General features: G+C 45.2%; 2 protein-coding genes across 2 annotated transcripts; both read right to left on the bottom strand.

Moving 5' to 3' along the window:
* Positions 1–1,502: 1,502 nt before the first annotated feature.
* LOC123049855 (UPF0481 protein At3g47200-like) lies at positions 1,503–3,137 on the bottom strand. The gene has a single exon (XM_044472720.1). It carries the CDS (start codon positions 3,063–3,065, stop codon positions 1,581–1,583), a length of 1,485 nt encoding a protein of 494 aa, XP_044328655.1. The 5' UTR covers positions 3,066–3,137; the 3' UTR covers positions 1,503–1,580.
* Positions 3,138–9,665: 6,528 nt separating this feature from the next.
* LOC123049854 (UPF0481 protein At3g47200-like) lies at positions 9,666–11,347 on the bottom strand. Its single transcript, XM_044472719.1, has one exon. The coding sequence runs from the start codon at positions 11,200–11,202 to the stop codon at positions 9,673–9,675; it is 1,530 nt and encodes a 509-aa protein (XP_044328654.1). The 5' UTR covers positions 11,203–11,347; the 3' UTR covers positions 9,666–9,672.
* Between the last annotated feature and the right edge of the window lie 12,445 nt (positions 11,348–23,792).

Genomic DNA, 23,792 nt, shown 5'->3' with positions numbered 1-23,792 from the left:
TCGGCAAGTGGGGGCGGCAACATTGGAGGACCCTCTTTTGTGATACAGGTGTTGTCTTCGGTTGTGGTTAGAGTGTTGCAGATGCTAGTGATTATTCACTGTGGCGGGGTCTTTTTTCTTCTGTTCTTTTTATTTTTCTTTTTTGGCTATGTGTATCCTTGATGCCTTCAGATGTTGGTACACAGGCTGGGAGTAATTGATATCTTCGCGATATTAGTACATTTCCTTTGTCGAAAAATTTCAGCTCGATCAAATGCTGACTAACTCAGACACAAGCACCCCATCAACGAGGAAGTGTTTAACAACATCATAACTCACGTTGCTTGTCGTGTGCGTAGTGCGGAACATCGGTCTAGTACACTTGTTCAACTGCAATGAGCTGTCTTCTTGCATGGCTCGGCTGTGCCAGCAGAGACTAACCTTAACACCTAGCGTTGCTCAATTAGTTTATGACCTCATGTACGCTTCGCCCTGATGGTCTAGTGTATAAATATATAGCCTATTGCGTACGTGGTAGGCACATGCATGGTTGGTGGCAGTGCTACTGCCAGCTAGCTCTCACCGGTCACCACTAATTAGTGGTAAGGCTAAGGTACATGCATGCAGTTACCACTAACCATATACTACCATATCCTCAATTTGTTGTTGTTGTTGTTTTTGTATTTGATATAAAAATCATAATTGTTAAAAGAATTAATGAGAAAGGGAACTGAGCTACAAACTCTCTCGACCAATCTTGGAACGGTACGTTCCCTTGGATATGATGTAGACCTTCATATATATGAGTGAAACACTTGTTGTTGTTGTTGTTGTTCGACACAAGTTGCTCATAAAATGATATGCAACAACTATTACCATGAATTTAGCTCGCAAGGTAGTTACATCAGAGCCCTTCACATTGACGAATATAAATTGGGACCGCTTATACGTCATATATCTTAAGACAAATCCGCGTCAATCACTTTATCTATGGACCATCCGATCAACATCCAACGGCTAGGAGCATACCGCCAATTGTTTATCTTTTTCTCCCGTATCTTCTTCCTCCTCCTCCACGGCATACCCAACCCTAACCACCTGCCTCCGCACCTCGTGGCCAAAGGCTATCGCCGCCTTGCCACCCGGTCATCTCCACGACTTCTTCCCACCGCCGTACTGGCTGACACCCCGGCCATACCTCTAAACTCCGCCGCGGTGAGCAACTCCGGCGCCCCCTCTGCACACTACTAGGGAAAACCTTATACACAGAACCTTAGCAGTAGCGCTGGATAAAACGAGGCGCTACTCCCGGTTAAGTTTCGGACTCGCTCCTGCCGGCTATCCCCGGCTCCCGCTCGTACATGGCTTGGCCTCGCCGTGGCCGGCACTCGTCGCTGGGGCTCCTCATGCCGTCCTCGTGCAAAAGGTGACCGATAAAGAAATTCAGGCAGCAAAACCGATACAAATATTGTTTACGAGATGGGCGCCAAATACACGAAATATTTACCTATTCAGCAGTTGGAACAAGAGCAAGAATTCTAGCCTAGCAAGAAAAGGAAACATACACAAAACATCACGCGCTTCATCGCAGGAGGGGCAGCTTACTTGAGCGACTTGAGCGTCCCGAGGAAACTGGCAAATCCAGCAACACCGGAGAACGTCAAGAAGATGGCTTTCCGGTGGTTGTAATGAAACTTGTGAAACTGGATCCGTTTCCACCTATCGGTCTTGTAGTTCTGAATGAGGATCATGGTGCTCAGATAGTGGGTTCCGGGCCGCAGCCGGTTCTCGAGCTTGTTGAGCAAGTCGAGCGCGTCCCTGTTGCTCAGCCCTGCTCCTCCCTGCAAGATGCCCTTCTTGCGCAGCTGCTGCACATCCTCTTCGCTGTCCGTCACCATGCCCAGGAGGCAGAGGTAGGAGCACACGGCAGACTTCTCCTCGTCCTCCCCGAAAAAGTCTGGGGTGGTGCATTGCTCCAGAGCCGCCATGTTGACCAGGAAGGTCGCGTTCGCATCGTTGAGGGACAGTGGCGCCAAGAAGAGCTCGCCGGTCAGGTACGCCGATCTACGGACGCCCATATTCCTTAGCTCCGCGCCCTCTCGGGTAGCTTTGGTGGCTGTGATCTCGATGCCGATCTCTGCAAGCTCCATGGCGCTGACGGAAACGGACAACTCCTTGGCTCTTTCAGACAGCTCCGGCTCGGACTTCTTGGTATCATTGCTTCCTACGATGTGGTGTCGTAGGAGGCCAAGGAGATGCGGCGGTGTGTGGTCCAACTTGGGAGCATCGAAATAACGAACCTGGCGGGTCTGAAGAGTCTGCTTCACGCGCCCGATGAGCGTCTCCATGTCCAGGCCAGGCGGGGGCAAGAAGCTCAAGAGCGCGTCAATCACCACCCATGGCAGCTGGTTCTCAAGCAGCACCACGTCACTCAAGATGGGGCGGTCGATGGAGCTGAAAGCGTTGTACAGCGACGGATCCATGTCCGGGTCCTCGTCGCCGCCGCTCTCTCTGCACCAAAACTGCATGTACTGCAGCAGGAAGCAGCCGTCGAGGAACATCATCGGCTTGAAGTCGTCGTCGCCGAGAGCCCCCAGCCTGCCGGCGTCGTAGTGGGCGCGGGCCTCCTCTGCGACCGTGCAGACCGCCCAGTACACCTCCTGGATGGGGCGGCCCGTGGCCTTGACGAAGTGGCAGGCGGCCGCGTGCTTGACGCTCTCCATCTCCTGGAGCGCCGGGGTCCGGCCGTGGTGGTAGGGGCCGATGGACACCACCTTGGGGGCGGCGTACTCGTCGGCGAGGTCCCCCATGCTTGGCGGGAACAGGTGCATCTTTGTCTCCATCTCCTCCACTCTCTCCTTGAGTGATTCTGCTGCTTGCTCGAACACTTGAACCGCATAGTGGTCGTATTCATCAACCTGCTTCAGCTGCTGCCGTCCGCTGGAGCTGACCACCAGATCGCTGTTGCTAGGAGCAGCAACTGTCATCTGCAACGGGAGGCCAGCAACCCATGCAGTTGGCTCCATGGCCGGCCTCCCGTCCCAGTAATCAGCCACGGCCAGCTGATAGTCGCAAGGTGCCTCCATGTTAGCAAGCTAAGAGAAGTACTGGATCTGGATGGTTGCTACTGCTAACTACAAAAAAACTACGTACACTGCTGGTAGTGGTATCGTGGGAGAATGTCAGAGACATGTACAGCACAAATGTCCTAGAGCAGAGACTAGAAAAGAGGAGGAGTTGGTAACCAAAAGTCCAAAACTACATCAGTGATATGCCGCTCCTCTTTATAGACCAACTACTGGCCTGAGTAGCTTTCTCTCTGTCCTAATTTTTTCTTACTCGTTCAAGATTAACTCAACCGTATATATAAATGAAAAGAATAAAATAAAGACGAAATGATGATCCGGCCGGACGGATGCCATTGCTAATTGCTAGGGACATGTTCGATCAGGACAAAACACGCAGCCTGCCGTCACATGCTTGCCTCATCAAGGTAAACATAATATATTACTACCATATATGCATGTTGCTTAACGTACAGAGGAACCTTTTCAACTTCTTCAACATGCGACAGACTGGAGGAACCTCTCAACTTTTCGATGACTAAGGTATTAGCAGTACAGTACTATAGGAAAGTGGCCACAGCGAGAGCAACATGCAAACCGGCGTGAATAACCTCTTTGGAGGCCGACGTGGTTATATATACCAGTGTACGCCTAAGAGCATCTCCAACAACCGCGTTGGAAAATTTGGGTTTTCTGTGCGCGCAGCCGCTCCGGGCGCTTTAGTGAAGGCGCAAAAACCGTGCACGCGGAATAAGTAGTTTAGCGCGCGGGGCGAAACGGCATGACGCGCCACTTATTTCGTGCGCCCACTTCCGCGTGATGCACACTCGAGTGCCCGCGCCGCACCCTCTCCGCCGCACCACCGCCGGCGAATTCGCACGATGAACGAACGCGCCGACATCCCCCTCAGCCCTTCCTACACCCGTGACCCTTCCGGTGCCGCCGCCGCCGCAAACCCTTGCGCGGGGAGCTTTGGCTTCGCCTCCGTCGGTGCTCCTCCAAGCACTGGTATCGCGCACGGCCTTTTCATGCCGCCAAGACGACCTCTGCGGCGGGTGGCGTCACGCCAGCGCCCGCCGTGAAGCCACGTGCCCCCCCCCCCCACCCCCTCTCGAAGCTCCAAAATGCGGCGCCGGCGAAGACGGGCAAAGTGTCCAGGAAGGAGAACAAGGCGGCGGACGGCTCCTCTAGGCGGCCGAAAAAGAAGCTTCCAGGGCATGCGACGGATGTGGCGGCGACCGAAGCGTCGGCGAGCTCACTTGTTCCGCCGGCAGCCGATGCGCACAAGGTGTTCAATGAAATGCCCACAAGGTAAAATTTCGCCCACTTTTTTGTTGTTGTTGTTTTTTGAATGCATACATATGGATAGCTTATTTGCTTTGTTGTATATACTTTGTAGTTTCAATGACGAGACATACATGTCAACTATGGGCGTTGGCTCGAACAACTCTCATTGGTCTCAAACCAATGAAGCGCATTTCGATGATCATGAGTTTGAGATGGACGAGGATGGTGAGGGTATCGTCGATGCAACGAAAGGAAGAGGGGGCAACTACACCATGGACGAAGACATCTTGCTATGCAATACATGGTTGCAAGTGTTGAGGGATCCCACCGTTATAGGGGATCAAAGTAGAGATGCATATTGGAACCGGATGAAGGAGCACTTTGATCTACACAACGAAAGTGGAATTGGCCGCTCGGGAAGTTCTCTTCGCTCAGGTTGGTCGACAATCAACCGAGATTGTCAAAGGTGGGCGGCCGCACTTAAGGCGGTTGACACGTTGAACCCAAGTGGCACTAATGATAGAGATATCATAAGTGCCATTTCTTTCATGATTCTTCCATGTTCATCATGCTTCTTCTTGGTGTTTCAAGTGCTAACTTGTTCTTTTGTTTGTAGCTCACTATTGCACAAAACTTATTTCAAGGAGAGGAGAAGAAGACCAAGAAAGGGAGACCATTTACCTTGCCTCATTGCTATGCAGAGTTGAAGGATGATGAGAAATGGAAGCCCCGTGATGGTGTCGATGATGAGAGCAACAAACGCAAGGGAACTATTGATTTGGACGATGATGAGGAGGAGGCATCAAGTGATGACGGCAAGAGAAGCCCTACACCAAACTCGGTTGCGTACTCCAAGCCAAAAAGAACAAATGGATTCAAGAAAGACGGAAAAGAAAAGAAGAAGAGGAAAGGGAGATGACGAGCTAAAAAATGCTATGGAAGCTATTGTGAATGCAAGAAAGGAAGCGAACGAGGTGAGGAAGATGGCAAGGAGCCAAGATGCCGCGGCCGAGGAGAGGAGGGTGGGGGCCAAGGAGAGAAATGTGGCATTGGAGGAGAAGAAATTGGCCATGGAGGAGCGAACTAGATTGTTGGAATGGGAGAAGAACTTGTTCTTCATGGACACATCTACCCTCGATGATAAGCAAAAGGAGTACGTCAATCTTGCCCATGAAAAAGTCTTGGCCGAAAAAAGAGCCATGGTTGGCATGGGCAGCGTGGGTGGCATGGGCGGCATGGGTGACATGGGACGCATTGGTGGCTTCGGAGCTACCATGGGCGGCATGGGAGGCATGGGGGGGTTCGGAGCTACCATGGGGGACATGGGAGGCATGGGAGCACCTACGGGTGACATGGGTGGAATGCCTTCTGGTGTGCCTCATCACACACCTTCGCATGATGCCGTTGGAGATCTTGCCAACACCTTCCGAGCCCCCCATGATGATGCGGCGCGCGCCAATGAAGAGGAGGGGGAAGAATCGTCTTTGGATGAGGATGAAGAATCAGAGGAAGAGGAGGATGAATACGAGGATGAGGCATGATTGTTGATGTGCCACTTGTTTGTGTGAACTTTTGTCATGAACTTGGTTCGGTTTTGAACTTGGTTGGATGATGATGTGGGCATGATTTTGAACTTTTATGTCATGAACTTGTTTGGTCATTTTAAACTATGCTATGTCTTGTTTTGATGTTTGAAATATCATCATATTGTCTCCAAAATGCAACATATGACAAGCTTTGGCTACTCGCGCGCGCTGCAGTTTAGCGTGTCTGCTGGAGCGGCTCGCGCGCGCTATATTTTGTAGCGGCTGCTGGAGCCAGCGCTCCGCGGCGCGCACAAAGTCACGATTCCAATGTTGTAAACACTTTTTTAGCGCGCCTGTGGGAGATGCTCTAAGTAACCAATCATGCATGCACACACAAAGACATGCATTGTGTTTTACGAACAGGTAAAACTGCACATCCAGAATCGATTTAGCTCAAATTTAGTTGGCAGAGGAGAAGTTTATTTTTTGCGGAAAATAGTGGGTATTTTATTCTTCTGAAATAGTGTTACAGTCTGCTAATACAAAATTTTGCACACTGTCTGAAACTTGGTGCAACAAACAAGCGGTGCTACCTGCATATCTCCCTGTATTAGCTAGACTAAGAGCAACTCTATTTTGGTTATGAGCAATTTTCAATGGAATAAACCCACGCAGCTCCAAGGGCTTCTTGATCTCTGTCATCAAGTGTCCATAAGCAGAACGGCCTAGTGAATCATCTGCTAGGGCAGCAATCACAATCGGATTCTCAGAATGGATCACGATTGGTAAATCAGAATGTTGTAAACTCAAAGACCGTCCTTCTAAGATTGCACTTATTTTAGCTTCTAGGACATCCTTGCAATAGAATAGATATATGTATGCTCAGAAAATAATTGATCCGTCGGGATTCCTTAGTATCATGCCAGCACTGGCCTCCCCTGTTTCATCCACAAATGTGCCGGCTATCGAGAGGGCAATCCAGCCTTGAGGCGGCTTGGGCCAAGGCATGGCCTGCACCTATACCGGTTCATGATCGAGCGGCTGGGATCTCTATCAGAGGAGACTTCCGTCAAAAAAAAAGTATTACATAGGTAGACCTTCAAAATGCCATGGAAATATGGGACACAACTCTAGTACAAAAGTCTATAGAACAAAAGATGTGTCAAATGTTGAAGCAATTTGCATGAAGTAAGGTAATGAAGCCTTGCCCTTGTTCGGTTGTAACGACACTAGAAAGACTCAAGAAAAGAGTTTCTTTTTAGTGTTTAAACAACAACTAGTATTACATTGATTCCACATGGGAATCCTAATTCTGAATCGAAAATAGAAATGCAACATGTATTGTGTAAACTAAGTAAGTCACTACATGACTTACAACAAATCAAAAAAATTTGGTACAATCAACTTAGTGAGTTCCTTATACAAATGAATTACTCCAACGATGATGATTACTCATACGTGTTCATGAAAAAAATCTCTTTGGATACCACATTTGGTCAGTGTATGTTATTGATTATAACATTATTGGCAACACACAAGATATTGATGAAGGGCGTAATCATCTATAGACAGAATTTGAGACGAAGGATGTAAGCAAAAACAAATTTTGCTTTAGCTACAATTCAAGTGCCTTCAATCATGTATTATAGTACATCATGTTGTCTATATCCATAATATATTGCAGGAATTTGTTATGGGAAAGTCTTATCCATCAATGACTTCCATGATTGTTCAGTCTCTAGACGTAGAGAAAGATCCATTTAGACCATGAGAAAATGAAATTAAGATATTCTAACCCAAGGTTCCATATTCTAGTACCGTTAGATCCACCAAAAATAATTGGTTAGGAATCAATAATATCTTTTGATATCTTCAATGCATGAAACATATTGTCCTAGTATATCAATTTTAGAGAAATTTAGACACCAATACCTTCAGATACATCGATCAGATCGATCTCCACTATGTTAGATCACAGACAAGCTCTGTGTCTTGTTTGGTGTGATATCCATCCAATGAAAGTCTTCAAAACAGACCTTTATGGCTACATCCACCTATCATTGTTAAGTATGCATGAGACATCACTTGTATTCTTGTAGCTTCACAGAATGATGAACCACATGCAATGATCATGTGGAATTGATTCCATTGAACACCAACCATTATCTCAACAATAATGTTGTTTGTGCTGATCGAATGCAAATATGTTACTTAATATGAAATATCACCATATTGCCCATCCTACATAATCAAATAATGCGACAACCTTGCCGATTTGTTCACGAAGTCTCTATCAACTTCAACATTGGAGAAACATGCACACGGAATTGGTATGTGACGGCTTCGACATTTGGAGGAATTCGGGGAGTCTCTTCCTGAATTATAAGCTAGTCAGACATTATATTACACTCCTTTTCCCTTTATGAGTTTACTCTCAAGGTTCTCATCAAGATTTGTAATGAGGTCATGTAAAATATATATTTGTAATGAGGTAATATCAATACAAGTATATATGTCATACATATTATTTTACCCACTGGGGTTTTTTAGAGGATGTATACAAGTCATATTAATTGTCCTCTAAACTTACCAATGAGTTTTATCCTTACGAGGTTTTCTCTTATAAGTTATCAAAAAGACAATCACCATCACATGTCATATAATTTTCTCCTGATATTTTTTTCACTGGATTTTACATGAGTTTTCAATGGCATATCAGATCACATTCTTTTCCTCTATGAGTTTTCTCGAGTTTCTCATAAATGGTTTTAATAAGGCGATATATGCGATGCTTTTAATTTTCCCCACTGGGATTTTTAAGGAAAGTATATTCAAAGCATGTTTATTGTTCTCTAAATTCACCAATGAGTTTTCTCCTTCTTTAAAGGTTTTTCTTATACGAGTTATCAAACAGACGATAATCATTATATGTTGCATCATTTCTTACTTATTGTTTTCCCACTGAGTTTAGAAGAGTTTTAGCAACATATCTACACTATTTTTCTCAGATTTTTCCATGTGGTTTTAGGGGAAACTCAAGATTATACAAATGATTTCTCAAGATGGAAGATGAATATACAAGAAGCCTTCAATGATGAATCATTCAAGAAACGGTGTTGTCCGAGGAGTGGTAGGAATTAATTAGCATATTCTACTCCCTCTGTAAAATAATATAAGAGCGTTTAGATCACTAATTTAGTATTCTAAACGCTCTTATATTAGTTTACGGAGGGAGTAGTTAACAAATCAGCATTAGCAAAGGGGTGTGTGCAACTCCGAACAATCATGTCCCTTCTCTGCCAAAAGGCACCTGCTATGGAGGGATCCCTCCGAATACGCACCAATTCTTTCAGCAACTTCCAGATATATATCTACTTGAGAATCAATAGGACTAATCATCCATTCACTCAATATCGTTTTACTCTAACAATGACATCATCTATGCTTTGGCGCCCCTGATGTATTGCACGTTGGCACATGGTAGGTGGTAGTGCCAGCTACGTACCTCTGACCCATCACGGGGCAGTTTACGACTAATTAACCATATACAGTACTATATATATCCTACCACCAAGTTGCTGCGGTTCAATTAAGATTGGTATAGGGACGTCAAGAAAAGAAAAGGGAACACTAGATCAGCACAAACTCACTGACCTTGTGAAATGCAATAACCGAGAATTTTAAGAAGCAAATGGAACTAGCTCAGTCATATACATGGAACTGATTAATTTTTAATTGTAGCAAGGAAAGGGAACACCAAGATACAAGATGTACAACACAACGCTCGCCATGGCAGGAGAGGCGGTGCAGCTAGCTTACTGGAAAGACTTGAGCGTCCCGAGGAAACCTGCAAGTCCAGCAATGGCGGACACCGTGGCGATGATGGCCGTGCGGTTCCTGTAACAGAACCTGTACACCTTGATCCGCAACCGCCTATGGGACCTGTAGTTTTCAATCGCTATAATGATGTTGTCATAGCAGTTCCCGGGGCGCAGGTACTTCTCAAGCCCGGTGAACAGCTTGAGTGCGTCCCCGTTGGTGAGGCCTCCTCCTCCTTGCAGTATAAGCTTATTTCGCAGCTCCTGCACATCAGTATCATTGTCGGTGACCATCCCCAGAAGGCTGAGGTAGGAGCAGACAGTAGACCGTGTATCATGAGCTACACGGAAATCTGGGGTGATGCACAGTTCCAAAGCTGCCATGTTGACGAGGAACCGTGCGTTGGCATCGTCGAGGGACACTGGAGGCAAGAAGAGCTTGCCGGTGAACCACTCGTTGGTGATGCGCATCTTCTTTAGCTCTGCTGTAGCATCGTCGGCTCTGAGCTTGATGCCCATCTCTGCAAGCTCGATGACGCTGACAGACATTGATAGTTTCTTGACCTTTTCAGATAAGGTGATCTCGGGCACTGGGGTACGACTAGTACTACTAGTGTCGTCGGTGCTTCCTACAATATAGAATCGTAGGTAGCCAAGGAGATGCGGCGGTACGTAGCTATCGTCCAATTTAGGAGCATCGAATTTAAGATGCCGCCGCGCTTGCAGAGAATGTTTCACGCGTCCAAGGACCGTTTCCATGTCCAGGCCAGGCCGGGGCATGAAGTCCTTGAGCTTTTGAACCACCACCCAGGGGAGCTGGTTCTCAAGCAGCACAATGTCACTGAAGATGCGGCGGTCGATGGAGCTGAAAGCATTGTACAGCCACTGATCCACCTCAGCTGTCGGCTTCTCTTCGTCGCCGTTGTCTCTGCACAAAAATAGCATATACTGCAGCAGGAAGCAGCCATCATAGAACATCATAGGCTTGAAGTCGTTGTCGCTGAGATCCCGCAGCCTGTCCGCGTCGTAGTAGCTGCGGGCTTCAACGGCCACCGCGAAGACCGCCCCATACACCTCCTCAACGGGGCGCCGCGATTCCTTGATGAAGTGGCAGGCGGCCGCGTACTTGGTGCTCTCCATCTGCTGGATGGCTTCGTTCGAGCCGTGGTGGTACGGACCGATGGACACCACCTTGGGTTTGGAGTACTTGGAGAGTTCTTCCATGCTTGGAGGGAACAGGTGCATCTTCGTTTCCATCTGCTGAAGATTATCCTCAAATGCTCGTGCTGCTTTCTCGAAGTCTTCAATAGGATTGCTGCACTCATACTGATAATCAGTACCCTTCTCGACCAGCTTCAGCTCCTGCTGTTCGCTGGAGCTGACGACCAGATCAGTGTTGCTAGCAGGAGCAGCAACTGTCATCTGCAAAGGGAGCGCAGGAACCCATACATTTGGTTCCATGGTCGCCCTCCCCTCCCAGTAGTCAGCCACGGCCAGCTGATACTGATAGTCGTAAGGTACCTGCATGTTAACAAACCAAGACAACTACTGGATGGATGCTATTGCTAAGTTGCCAACAACTAAAATTACACTGCTGGTTTCAAAATAGAAACATGTACAAATGCCTTATAGGCTATAGCAGAGACTGAAAAGAGAAAAACAGGAGTTGAGAACCGAAGCTACATCGGTTATCCTCTCCGAAGACGTCGCTCCTCTTTATAGGCCAGCCAGCCACGCGTAGTTTTCTGTGTGTTTTATTTTTCTTATTCGTTCAAGATTAACGCAACCGTATATAAATGGAAAGGAAGGGAATGATGGCCCGGCCAGACACCATTGCTAGAGACATGTTCGATCGGGACAAAACACACAGCCGGCATTCACATGCATGCCTCATCAACCAGGTAACCATAATATATGTGCATGCCTGCATAAGAGAGGAACCTTTTCAACTTCTTCAACATGCAACACAGCCTGGAGGAACCTTTCAACTTGTTCATGATGATTAAGGCTCCCTTGCCCTGACAAAGCGCTTCTCGCGTCGGATTGAGATCCGACGGTCCATAAGGTCAAAAAAGAAAAGGGTCGACCCCTGCCAAGGAAGAGTCATGTCCTCAAGGCCGAGGCTTACTCGCTAACGCGTGCTTATTTGTGATCCCTATGTACGCTATGGCCCCTTTTATTCTTCGTGAAGGGGTTCAACCGAAATTTGGTAAAGTTCATGGAAGGTTTTTCTAGGAAGCGGAAGCCGCTAAACGTAAATACCACATGATCCGATGGGATCGGAGGACCTGTGTAAACCGAAGTGGCAAGGTGGTTTGGGTATAACTAATGCCAGAATCACGAATCTGGCTTTGATCACCAAATGGATTTGGAATAATCTATCAGAACGACGACAGCCTTTGAGCTCAAATTCTTAAGGCCAAATACTTTCCTGACTCATCCTTCTTCAGCTGCTTAGAAAATGCAAAGAAATTTTAAACTTGGCAGCCAAGTTCTTTATTGGCAATGGGGCTGACACCAAGTTTTGGCTATCGAACTGGTGTTAGATCCTCTGGATCGGGGTAGGCTAGAGATCCCGGTGGTCCCACCTTCGCCTTGGCCTGAAGAGCTGCCGCCGGTGGACATGGTGGGATGGTGACGGCGGCGAAGACTGAGAGATGGCGAGTTGGTGGAGGCTTCCCGTGAGCACCGCATTAACCATAGATCGGTAGGTAATATCGGTGGGGTTTGTGGTGGCGGTGAACTTCGTGTCCCGTGCCCCGGCCCCCCACCTCTGTTAATATAGCGCAGGTCACAGGGGCCCAGCACTGGATCTAGGGTTTCGATCTCGGCCCTCCACTAAAATCCGACGGCCACGCGATCATTTCGCTGGGTCAAAACCTGCCTCGATCGAACCTTCTGAAAAACCCTAGCCCCATTCCGCCCCCGATCACGGCGCGAGTCAGGGGCCGTTCGACCCGTTGGGTTCGAACGGGGGGAGATCAACCTAACATTCTCCCCCTTGATCTCAACTTTACTTTTAACCTTATACTTTCTAGTTTATTTGTTTCATCACATATTGGTACATAGAGCATGTTTCATCGCCACAGCTTAATTGCCGATAGAATCATACAGCTACAACATATGTTTTGTTTAGATGGGCCTCTCATGATCCAGGAATCATAGGCTTTCCCTTAAACCCATGCCGGCTAAGTGTTCCTTGAACACATTGGGTGGTAAGCCTTTCGTTAGCGGATCCGCAATCATATCCTTTGTCCTTATATGCTCGGGACTTATAGTGTGATCCTGGATTTTATCTTTCACAACATAATACCTTATCTCTATTGTTTTGGCAACATTACTCGACCTGTTGTTGTGAGCATAGAATACTGCGAGCTGGTTGTACATCTTTAGTGGTTTGTGAATACAATCTACCATTTTCAAGTCGGGTATAAATTTCTTTAGCCATATCGCCTGCCTCGTGGCCTCCAAGCATGCTATGAATTCTGCATACATCATGGATGATGCAACTATCGACTGTTTGGAACTTTTTCACGAAATAGCTCCCCAGCAAGAGTGAATATGTGTCCTTACGAGGATTTTCTATCATCTCTGTCCCCCGCAAAATCTGCGTCTGAATACCCTTTTATCTCTAGGGAATCACATCTCATGTATTTTATCATGTAGTCCTTCGTGCCTTGCGCATAACGCAATGCTTTCTTTACCATATTCCAGTGCTCTATGCCTGGATTCTCTTGATATCTACCGAGTACCCCGGTGATAAAAGCTAAGTCAGGGCGAGTGTACACTTGTGCATACTGTAAGCTCCCAACAGCCGAAGCATATGGTACTGCTTTCGTTTGATCGATCTCGTACCGGTTCTTGGGACATTGGAATTTCCCAAAACTATCGCCCTTGACTATAGGAGCAGGTGTGGCTTTACTCGCATGCATATTATACTTTTGAAGAACCTTTTCTAAATATGCTTTCTGCGATAGTCCTAAGACTCCATTGTTCCTATCTCGATGGATTTCTATGCCCAAAACATATGATGCTTCACCAAGATCTGTTATGTCAAAATTTGAGGATAAGAACTTCTTTGTTACTTGTAGTAGACTAACATCGCTGCTAGCAAGCAGGATATCATCCATATACAAGATTAGAAAAAAATATTTCCCATTTTTAAACCTTTCATAAATGCAGTTATCCTCAATATTTTCTTTAAATCCAAAACTTTTAATCGTTTGATTAAACTTTAGATACCACTGTCTAGAGGCTTGCCTTAATCCATAAATAGATTTCTTCAGGCAGCATCCCATATTTCCTTCCCTTCCATGATAAAACCTTTGGGTTGTTTCATGTAGACCTTTTCTTTTAAATCACCATGCAGAAATGTCGTCTTAACATCCATTTGATGTAACTCTAAATCAAAATGTGCAACTAATGCCATTATGATTCTGAAGGAGTCCTTACATGAGACCGGGGGAAATGTCTCATTGTAGTCTATCCCTTCTCTTTGTGTAAATCCTTTTGCCACAAGTCGGGCTTTATACTTTTCTACATTCCCATTAGGGTCATACTTAGTTTTGTAGACCCATTTGCAGCCCATTGTTTTGGCTCCTTTAGGTATTTCCTCTAAGTCCCAAACATCTTTGGAACTCATCGATTTCATCTCGTCTTCCATTGCCTTCATCCACTTCGATGAATGAGGGCTTCTCATGGCTTCTTCATATGAGGTGGGATCTTTTTCTGTATGAACTACTTCCGTGTTATAAACTTTATAATCGGTAGAAATAGCTTACTTTTGTGTCTTGTAGACCTTCTAAGGGCCTCAGTTTCTGGCACATTCTGTGCCTCAAATTTTGGCACTTCTTCTAAAATTTGCCGCTGCACCTCCCTTTCATGCTCAACAACGGGTTCAGTGGGCTCCTGACGGACAGGTTCCGGGTCTACCCTCATAGTTGTCATGGGTGGAGTTACAACTGGTAGTGAGAAAATGGCTCCTGAATCATCGGATTAGGTGCATGCACCCTCTTCTCCTCAAGATCAATTTTCTGAGCTACCATTCACCCTCTAAGAAGACTGCATGTCTTGTTTCTACAAACTTTGTATATCTGCCGTGAAAGTAGAAACGAAAACCCTTTGATCTGTTTGGATAGCCAATGAAGTGGCAACTCACCGTTTTGGGATCTAACTTTGTAATGTTTGGATTAAACATTTTGGCCTCAGCAGGGCACCCCCCACACCCTGAAGTGTTGTAGGGAGGGCACTCTTCATGTCCATAGCTCATATGGTGTTTTGGGCACCGACTTGCTTGGTACTCTATTGAGAATGTGAATGGCAGTTTTAAGCGCCTCCATCCATGATCCCAATGGCAAGGTGGAGTAACTCATCATGCTGCGCACCATATCCATAAGTGTACGGTTGCGCCTTTCAGCTACTCCATTTTGCTGAGGCTCGCCCGGCATTGAATACTGGGCTACTATGCCAGTCTCCTGCAAGAACTTTGCAAAAGGTTCAGGGACTTGGCCATATGAAGTGTGCCAATCGTAGTACTCTCCCCCACGGTTGGATCTTACTATCTTTATTCTTTTATCATACTGATTTTCAACTTCAGCTTTGAATATCTTAAATTTATCCAACGCTTCAGATCTTTCTTAGATTGGAAATATATAACCATAGCGAGAGTAATCATCTGTGAATGTTATGAACGAGTCATATCCATCCACACTTTTCACCGGAAATGGTCCACAAATGTCAGTGTGAATGATTTCTAGTGTTGTTGTGCTACGGTTTGCATCCTTTTTTATTTGTTTTACATACTTTCCTTTAATGCAATCTATGCATTGTTCTAAGTTTGAGAACTCTGACGGAGGAAGAATTTCACTTTTGACTAATCTTTCTATTCTCCCCTTGGAAATATGGCCAAGTGACAGTGCCATAATTTTGATGAGTCCTGAGTTCTCTTTCTTTTCTTTTGTTCTTTATTCGACGCGACATGCTCATCCACATTACACACAAAATGCACTTTTTCACATAGTGATAATAAATGAAGCTCAACGTGTATTAAAGCATCACCCACATAAGCATTATTAAACCATATAGCACACTTGCCATGTCCAAAATAACATTCATAATTATCTTTGTCCAAACATGAAACACTAATCAAGTTTCTATGACATGATGGAACATATAAAACATCTCTAAGCAGAAGCTTGAATCCACCAGCTAACTCCAGGGAGATGTCGCCGACAGCTGCAACTTCTGCTTCAACTCCGTTTTCCACTTCAATGCGTCTTTCGCTTCTTTGCGTAGTCCGCGTCGAATGGAATCCCTGTAATGAATTTGCAACATGAACAGTTGCTCCTGAGTCAATCCACCAAGTAGATTTCAAAAACTGTGTATACAAGGATTCATTTACAAAGGAAACAATGTTGTTACCTCTCTTTGCCATTATGGACTTTAGCCAATCAGGGCAATCTTTCTTATAGTGCCCAGTCTTCTTACAATGGAGACATGTGTCTTTGTCCACTGGGAAAGACTTTTGTTGATGCTGATGTTGAGCTTTTCCATGTGGCTTAGAAGGAGAACCTTTGCTATTTTGATTGTATTTCTTTTTCTTGTTATCCTTCACATAGTTGAGTGAACCACCATGTGAGGCTTTGAGTTTGTCCTCTTCTTGGACACACATTGCTATTTTGTTTTCAATGTCCCATGTTCCAGGTGACATATTGTAGTTTACAACAAAGGTTTCAAGCTCCTTTGGCAGTGAAGCCATGACCAGGTGGGCCAGGAGCGCTGGTTTGATCTCCAGATCCACATCCATGGGCTTGAGCTTTGCTGCCATGTTGCTCATCCTGAGGATGTGCTCTCTTATTCCATGACCACCGCCAGTGTAGTTCTCTGTCACCGGTTTCTTTATCAACTAGGTGGCATATGTCTTTGAAGAACCAGTGAACTGGCTCTTTATCTTTGTAAGCAACTCCCCTGCGGAAGTGCACTCTGCAATTGAGCCCACGATGGTGTTCTCAATTGTATTCTTTATAAATGCCATGCACTTCTTGTTTGCATTGACCGACTTTTCGTTTTCGATGGAATATAACATCTCCACTAGAGCATGATCCTTTTTCTTTTTCTTCCACGCGGCATCATCATCAGTGGCCTCTCTGACTGGCTCTGTAGGTCTGACGGGCTGTGGTTCATCCACAACCCAGTCCACCTCAGCACAGACAAATGCTAGGTCTACTTTCTTCCTCCACTCAGTGTAGTTGTCACCTCTGAGTGTCGGAACATCTTTTAGGCAACTCATCAAGTGGTAGCCTCCTGAAATCACAATTTAAGTGAGATCATTATAACAATCATATGCATTAATCTAACGTTGGTCAAATTAAACATATAATTGTCTATGCAATTAAATCTATATTATCGTTGGGAAAAATATTAGAAATCAATGCACCTTTAATTTCAATAATAAAACATGATCATGTTATTAACAACGTTGGTCATAAAAATAACATAAGCATATTCATTTTAATAATCACTTTAACACGCTCTTAAAGACTTAATTCTATCTAAACTTCTATCTAAACGTTGTTAATAACATGATCATGTTTTATTATTGAAATTAAAGGTGCATTTATTTCTATTTAGCCCAACGGTAATATAGATTTAATTGCATAGACAATTGTATGTTTAATTTGACCAACGTTAGATTAATGCATATGATTGTTACAATGATCTCACTTCAATTGTGATTTCAGGAGGTTACCACTTGATGAGTTGCCTGAAAGATGTTCCGACACTCAGAGGTGACAACTACACTGAGTGGAGGAAGAAAGTAGACCTGGCATTTGTCTGTGCTGAGGTGGACTGGGTTGTGAATGAACCACAGCCGGTTAGACCTACAGAGCCAGTCAGAGAGGCCACTGATGATGATGCTGTGTGGGAGAAAAAGAAAAAGGATCATGCTCCAGTGGAGATGTTATATTCCATCGAAAACCAAAAGTCGGTCAATGCAAACAAAAATTGCATGGCATTTATAAAGAATACAATTGAGAACGCCATCGTGGGCTCAATTTCAGAGTGCACTTCCGTAGGGGAGTTGCTTACAAAGATAAAGAGCCAGTGCACTGGTTCTTCAAAGACTTATCCCACCCAGTTGATAAAGCAACTGGTGATAGAGAACTACACTGGCGGTGGTCACGGAATAAGAGAGCACATCCTTAGGATGAGCAACATGGCAGCAAAGCTCAATCCCATGGATGCGGATCTGGGGATCAAACCGGCGCTCCTGGTCCACCTGGTCATGGCTTCACTGCCAAAGGAGTTTGAAACCTTTGTTGTAAACTACAATATGTCACCTGGAACATGGGACATTGAAAAGACAATAGCAATGCGTGTCCAACAAGAGGACAGACTCAAAGCCTCACATGGTGGTTCACTCAACTATGTGAAGGATAACAAGAAAAAGAAATACAATCAAAATAGCAAAGGTTCTCCTTCTAAGCCACAAGGAAAGGCTCAACATCAGCATCAGCAAAAGTCTTTCCCAGTGGACAAAGACACATGTCTCCATTGTAAGAAGAGTGGGCACTATAAGAAAGATTGCCCTGATTAGCTAAAGTCCATAATGGCAAAGAGAGGTAACAACATTGTTTCCTTTGTAAATGAATCCTTGTATACACAGTTTTCGAAATCTACTTGGTGGATTGACTCAGGAGCAACTGTTCATGTTGCAAATTCGTTACAGGGATTCCATTCGACGCGGACTACGCAAAGAAGCAAAAGACGCATTGAAGTGGCAAACGGAGTTGAAGCAGAAGTTGCAGCTATCGGCGACATCTCCCTGGAGTTAGCTGATGGATTCAAGCTTCTGCTTGGAGATGTTTTATATGTTCCATCATGTCATAGAAACTTGATTAGTGTCTCATGTTTGGACAAAGATAATTATGCATGTTATTTTGGACATGGCAAGTGTGCCATATGGTTTAATAATGCTTATGTGGGTGATGCTTTACTACACGATGAGCTTTATTTATTAAAACTACGTGAAAAAGTGCATTTTGTGTGTAATGTGAATGAGCATGTCACATCGAATAAAGAACAAAAGAAAAGAAAGAGAACTCACGACTGATCCAGAAGCTCGATGGATATTAACTTTCTCGAGCGGTATGCCATGGGTACTCAAGATATTAAAAACCTTTGAGCCCTCTCATCAACTTCGTCACATCTGATCTCAACTATCTTCAGATGGCTGCATTCAAGTGGTTGATCTGGTGGAGTGTAACTTCTTTGTGTTTCCACTGGAACTTTAGGTACCTGAAGCATTTACCCTATCAATCAATCATTGATTCAGGCGCGGTAAGTAACTGCAATAACAAACAATTGTTCATGTGCAAAATATAGTACCTCAGAAAGATGGAGAGTGAGCTTCTCCATAATTGGTGAATGTTTAAGGAAGCAACTTAATATATTGAGGTCACCAGCAATACCGGGACACCATTTGCTGAGCAGCAAAGTCTTTAACTTGCTAAATGTAGGGCTCAATTTGAAATCCCTGTTGACAATAAACTGTGCAAGGGAACAAGATTGTGTAAGTAATTTGCTTAAATTTTCTAGTAAAAGATGCGAGTATGCCACGTAAGGCATGGGGAATAGAAATTTGTCTCCAGAAGCCATACTAGAATAAACCTGCAAGAGGCTTAAAACACATAGATACTTCTAGATGCATCTTACAATTAAACTGCTCACTGTTTAATATTTCAACCTTTTTTAGCAAAACTGTTATTCATAATTGTGTGAGGTCAAGAACTTTGATAGTATGAATTGGATCGCAACTTGTGTGAGCAACGTAATACGTAATAATTATCACAAATTAACTGAAGCACATACCACTTTAGGATCAACTGACAACTCCAGCTGCTGGACTTCTGCTAATCCTTCGAAAAGAACAGACTCGCCACGTCTGTCATCAGCACCACGTTCAGAAGAATGACAACCATAACACTGAAGATCATTGCAATCCCCACAGTCATTCTTAGAACAAGAATCAACACAATGTGAACTAAGAATAACACTTGCCGAAACTAACAGTGGCATGTTTTCAACCAGTACCGGAGCCCTACGCATAACATCGATTAGCTCCAGGGAAACAAGGTTAGGCGTACGGATCCGGGTGCGAAAGGGGCCTGTCCGAAAATAACTGAGGTTGATGCTGAGATGTTGCAAGGACGGAGAAGTGATGTTCCCATCTATGTCGCTGTCGTCAATCTTGAGATGAACCAGCGCCGGACAACCTGACAAATCGAGGGTACTGCTGTACACGTCCACCATCTCGAGTTCCAATCTGGTAAGGTGTTGAGAGATGAGAGGGACATTAGAAAGCATCATCGGCTGGTAATCGTCCTCGTACATGTAGATGCCATCGGTGGTGCGCAGCGCCAGCACCCTGGGTCCGCACATCACGGCGTGCCGGAACCACCGGTTCACGTGCTCCTCGTTGGCGGGCAGGAACTCCTTGAAATCGAAGTCGCCGTCGTCGAGGTCGATCTCGAAGGAGTCTAGCTGGGTGCGGGGGTCGCGGAGGAGGAGCAGGCTGTGGACGAAGTTGACGAACCACTCCGCGTTGTTGCACCCCTTGACGCCGGTGATGCGCAGTGCAGGCGCGAATCTCCAGAGGTGGCGCCAGCGCCGCGCGAGCACGCACGTCGGCACCACTTCGTGCGCCGGGAGGAAGGAGAGTACGTGGTAGAGGAGGTCGTCGGGGAGGGAGCTGAGGCGGTCGGCCTGCCCGTCGGTCGCCATGATCGCTTTCTTGGTCTCGCGCCGCTCGAGAGACATTAGGTCGAGCAGGTCGTGGAAGCTCTCGGAACAGACGAACGTGCCTGGGCTGTGGGGTTCGCCGCCAGAGAGCGCCCGGCGTTATATATCTCTCTCAATCGAGCACCCACACTGGTCGGCCCAGGGGAAGTAATACTCATGATCCGTAATTGACACCGTGTGGCCCAGATCTTATTTGTCACCTAGGCCGGCAGATAGCTTACAAACGCGTGCCCCCTCATACGCGCTACTGGGCCAACCCACTCGGCTCTTTATATCTTTTTATTCCACCAGTTTTGGGAAGGTTATAGAACGTTCCGTAAACCTTTTTTATTTCTCCTGAGTTTCCTCTTAAGTCTTCTTTAACCTGATTTCTCAGCTTTTTCATTACTTTTTGCTTTCCCAATGTGCACCATATTTTCTAAATTCAAAAATATTACCATATTTTCTAAATTCAAAAATATTTTTTTATTCAAGAACATTCATGGAAACTACGAACAACTTTGAAATCATGAACTTTTTTGAATTAACAAAAACATTGTCATTTCGCAAAGACCTATTGAGTTCACAAACAGTTTTTGAATTCATGAACACTCTTTGAATTTGTGAACATTTTTAATCACGAAAAATCGTGAATATGTTTTGAAATCGCTAACTTTTTTGCATTCATTGCATTTGTGAACATTTCTTGAATTTATAACACTTTCCAAATCATGAACATTTTTTCAAGTGCAAACATATTTTCGATTCACTGACATTTTATAGACTTGTAAACAATTATCGAATTCATGAACATTTTTTTAAATCATGAGCATATGATGAATTTGTGAACATTTTTTGAAATCAAGAACCTTTTTTCAATTCTAGAATATTTTTCAAAATCATAATCATTTTGTAACTCGCAGTCATCTTTTGAGTGTGCGAACATTTCTTGAAATTCGTAACAACTTTTGAATTTGCAAACAAGAGATCGGTCCGGAGAGCGCTGACCGGCGCTTTTGCTGCCCTCCCGATTAGGAGCTCCCCCCAAAGGGCAAGGCTATGTGTCGCCCGCAGCAACTCCAAGCATGTGTACAAAACATGTACATGACAGTTTAAAATGTTTAATAAATTTTGTAAATCAAAAAATGTACTTTACATTTAATAGAATGTTTGTGAGTTTAAAAATATGTTTTTAAAATTTTCATAAAAAATTATATACAATGTAAAAAAATGTTGACATAATGTAAAAAAATATTTCGTGACATAAAAATATGAAGTGATATTTTTAATAGAAGTTCCCGTAACTCAACAAATATTTGTGAAATTTTATAAAAATATAGTACAATCTAAAAAAATGTTACTGTGCGTTAAATATGTTACTTTCATTAAAAACAAATGCGTGAGACATTTTAAAGAAATAGTCATGTGTTTAAAAAAAGTTCCATGAAACTTTTAAAAATGTTTATACAATGTGAAAAATGTTTGTCTAATTATTAAAAAATATATTTACATTGTAAAAATGTACAGTGTGTATTTGGAAAATGTTAAAGTGTAATCAAACTAGTGTTCAAAATGTTTTTTTAATGTACATCACGTATTTGAAAATGACTAACTTTTATCAAAAAATGTTTGAAGTGTGCATTAAAAATGTATTTTGTGTACTATGAAAAAGCAAAGAAGACAAAAAAACAAAGACAAGCTAGAAAGAAACAAACAAAACCAAAGTTTGATGAAGAAAGAGAGGAAAATTGAAGAAAACTACGTAAAAAAACAAAGAAAACCAAAGTAGATTAAAGAAAAAGAACAGCAAGGAATAAGGGTGGAAAAACAAGAACAAAAAAATAACTAAAGTACAACAAAAAGGAAAAAACAAAAGACCGGAGCAGAGCGGACCAAATAACGACACAACAACAGCGGTGCTAAAGGGCCAGCCGATTCACTCGCGTGTAGTCGATTTAGGAAGCGGTACTAGCGAGACATAGCTCTCACGCCATCCCCCCCCCCCCCCCCCGCCACCAATGCCTCGACAAATATACATGTAAGGCGTGTCGGCGCCATTTCGGCCGGTCTCACCCGAGCCGTCAGATGTACTCCGCTACAACCGGCCGATCTGAATCTTCCCCACCACTTCCCCACCATCGATTCGTCCAAAAAGAGATAGGGCGCTCACGTTGACTTTGAGCCGTCGCATCCCGCAACTCATAGTGCCGCGCCGCGCCCCCCACGGTTGGAGGACCCCAACCAGCACGGCGGTGGCCTCGCAGTGCAGCACCCCATCGGTCCCCAGGTTGCAGCTCACCGCGGCCGCTGTTGTAGCTCCCCACGACCTTTCAGCCGCGACTCGCCATCAAGCCGATCGCAGCTCGCCGCGGTCACCAGGGCGCCTCGTCTATATGCCCAACCAACTAGTCCATCTTCGTCGGCAGCGGGTTGCAACACCCGCAGCCTGGCCGTTCCAGCTCCGCTGGGCATTGCAGCACCGCATGCAGTTGTTGGGTTGTGGCATTGCACAGCATCTTGGCACGCCACGCGCCCATGGCAACACCCCAAGTAGCTGGTTCCAGCTAATGTCGTCGTCGGTTCCAGCATCCTCGCAAGCCACATGCCCCCATGTAGCACCGCTGGTTCCAGCAAATTTAGCCGACGGTCCTAGCACGGTGCATTGCTGGTTCCAGCATGTGCGCAGGCGCGCCGTGGTTCTAACTCCACCGTGGTGGCCAATGCAGCTCGTCTCAGTCATAGATCCAGCACAAGGAGATGCGGGTTGTAACACCCCCCGACAGTGGCGGAGCCAGGAAATTAGAATGAGGAAGGCCAAGTATTGTCAATCCATGTTAGGGAGGGCCAGCTCACTAGTATACACGACTTTAGCAGCAATTTATCATGTATTAACATGCATATTAGGCTTGACAAAGTAATGTTAGGGGGCAAGGGCCCCTGCTGGCACCCCCTGTCTCCGTCGCTGCCCCCCGACCACAGTCCCAGCTCACCGCCCCCATGGTTTCTAGCTCGACTTGGTGACCATCGTGCTCACCGTGGTGACCGTCGCTCTCGTTGCGGTCACCGTTCCGCCAAAAACAGTTCACGGTTGTAGCTCCCCCACACTATGGTTGTAGCATTCGCCTGGTCGTGGCACCTTGCCGTCGAGGTAGTAACAATAAAAATTGCCGGTTGAAGCTCCTCATGACGTCGTTTGAAGCTCTTCAGGACGTCAGTTTGTTGGGGAACGTAGCAGAAATTCAAAATTTTCTACGCATCACCAAGATCAATCTATGGAGTAATCTAGCAACGAGGGGAAGGGGAGTGCATCTACATACCATTGTAGATCGCGATGCGGA

The sequence above is a fragment of the Triticum aestivum genome, chromosome 2D (genome assembly GCF_018294505.1).
Source record: "Triticum aestivum cultivar Chinese Spring chromosome 2D, IWGSC CS RefSeq v2.1, whole genome shotgun sequence".
In the NCBI taxonomy this organism is placed as follows: Eukaryota; Viridiplantae; Streptophyta; class Magnoliopsida; order Poales; family Poaceae; genus Triticum; species Triticum aestivum.
Note: the sequence above shows the minus strand (reverse complement) of the source record. Positions and strands in the feature narration are given on the sequence as shown.

Bases quoted from the DNA above. Each gene is read 5' to 3' on its own strand.
- LOC123049855 (XM_044472720.1), bottom strand. From the start codon at position 3,065: ATGGAGGCACCTTGCGACTATCAGCTGGCCGTGGCTGATTACTGGGAC.
- LOC123049854 (XM_044472719.1), bottom strand. From the start codon at position 11,202: ATGCAGGTACCTTACGACTATCAGTATCAGCTGGCCGTGGCTGACTAC.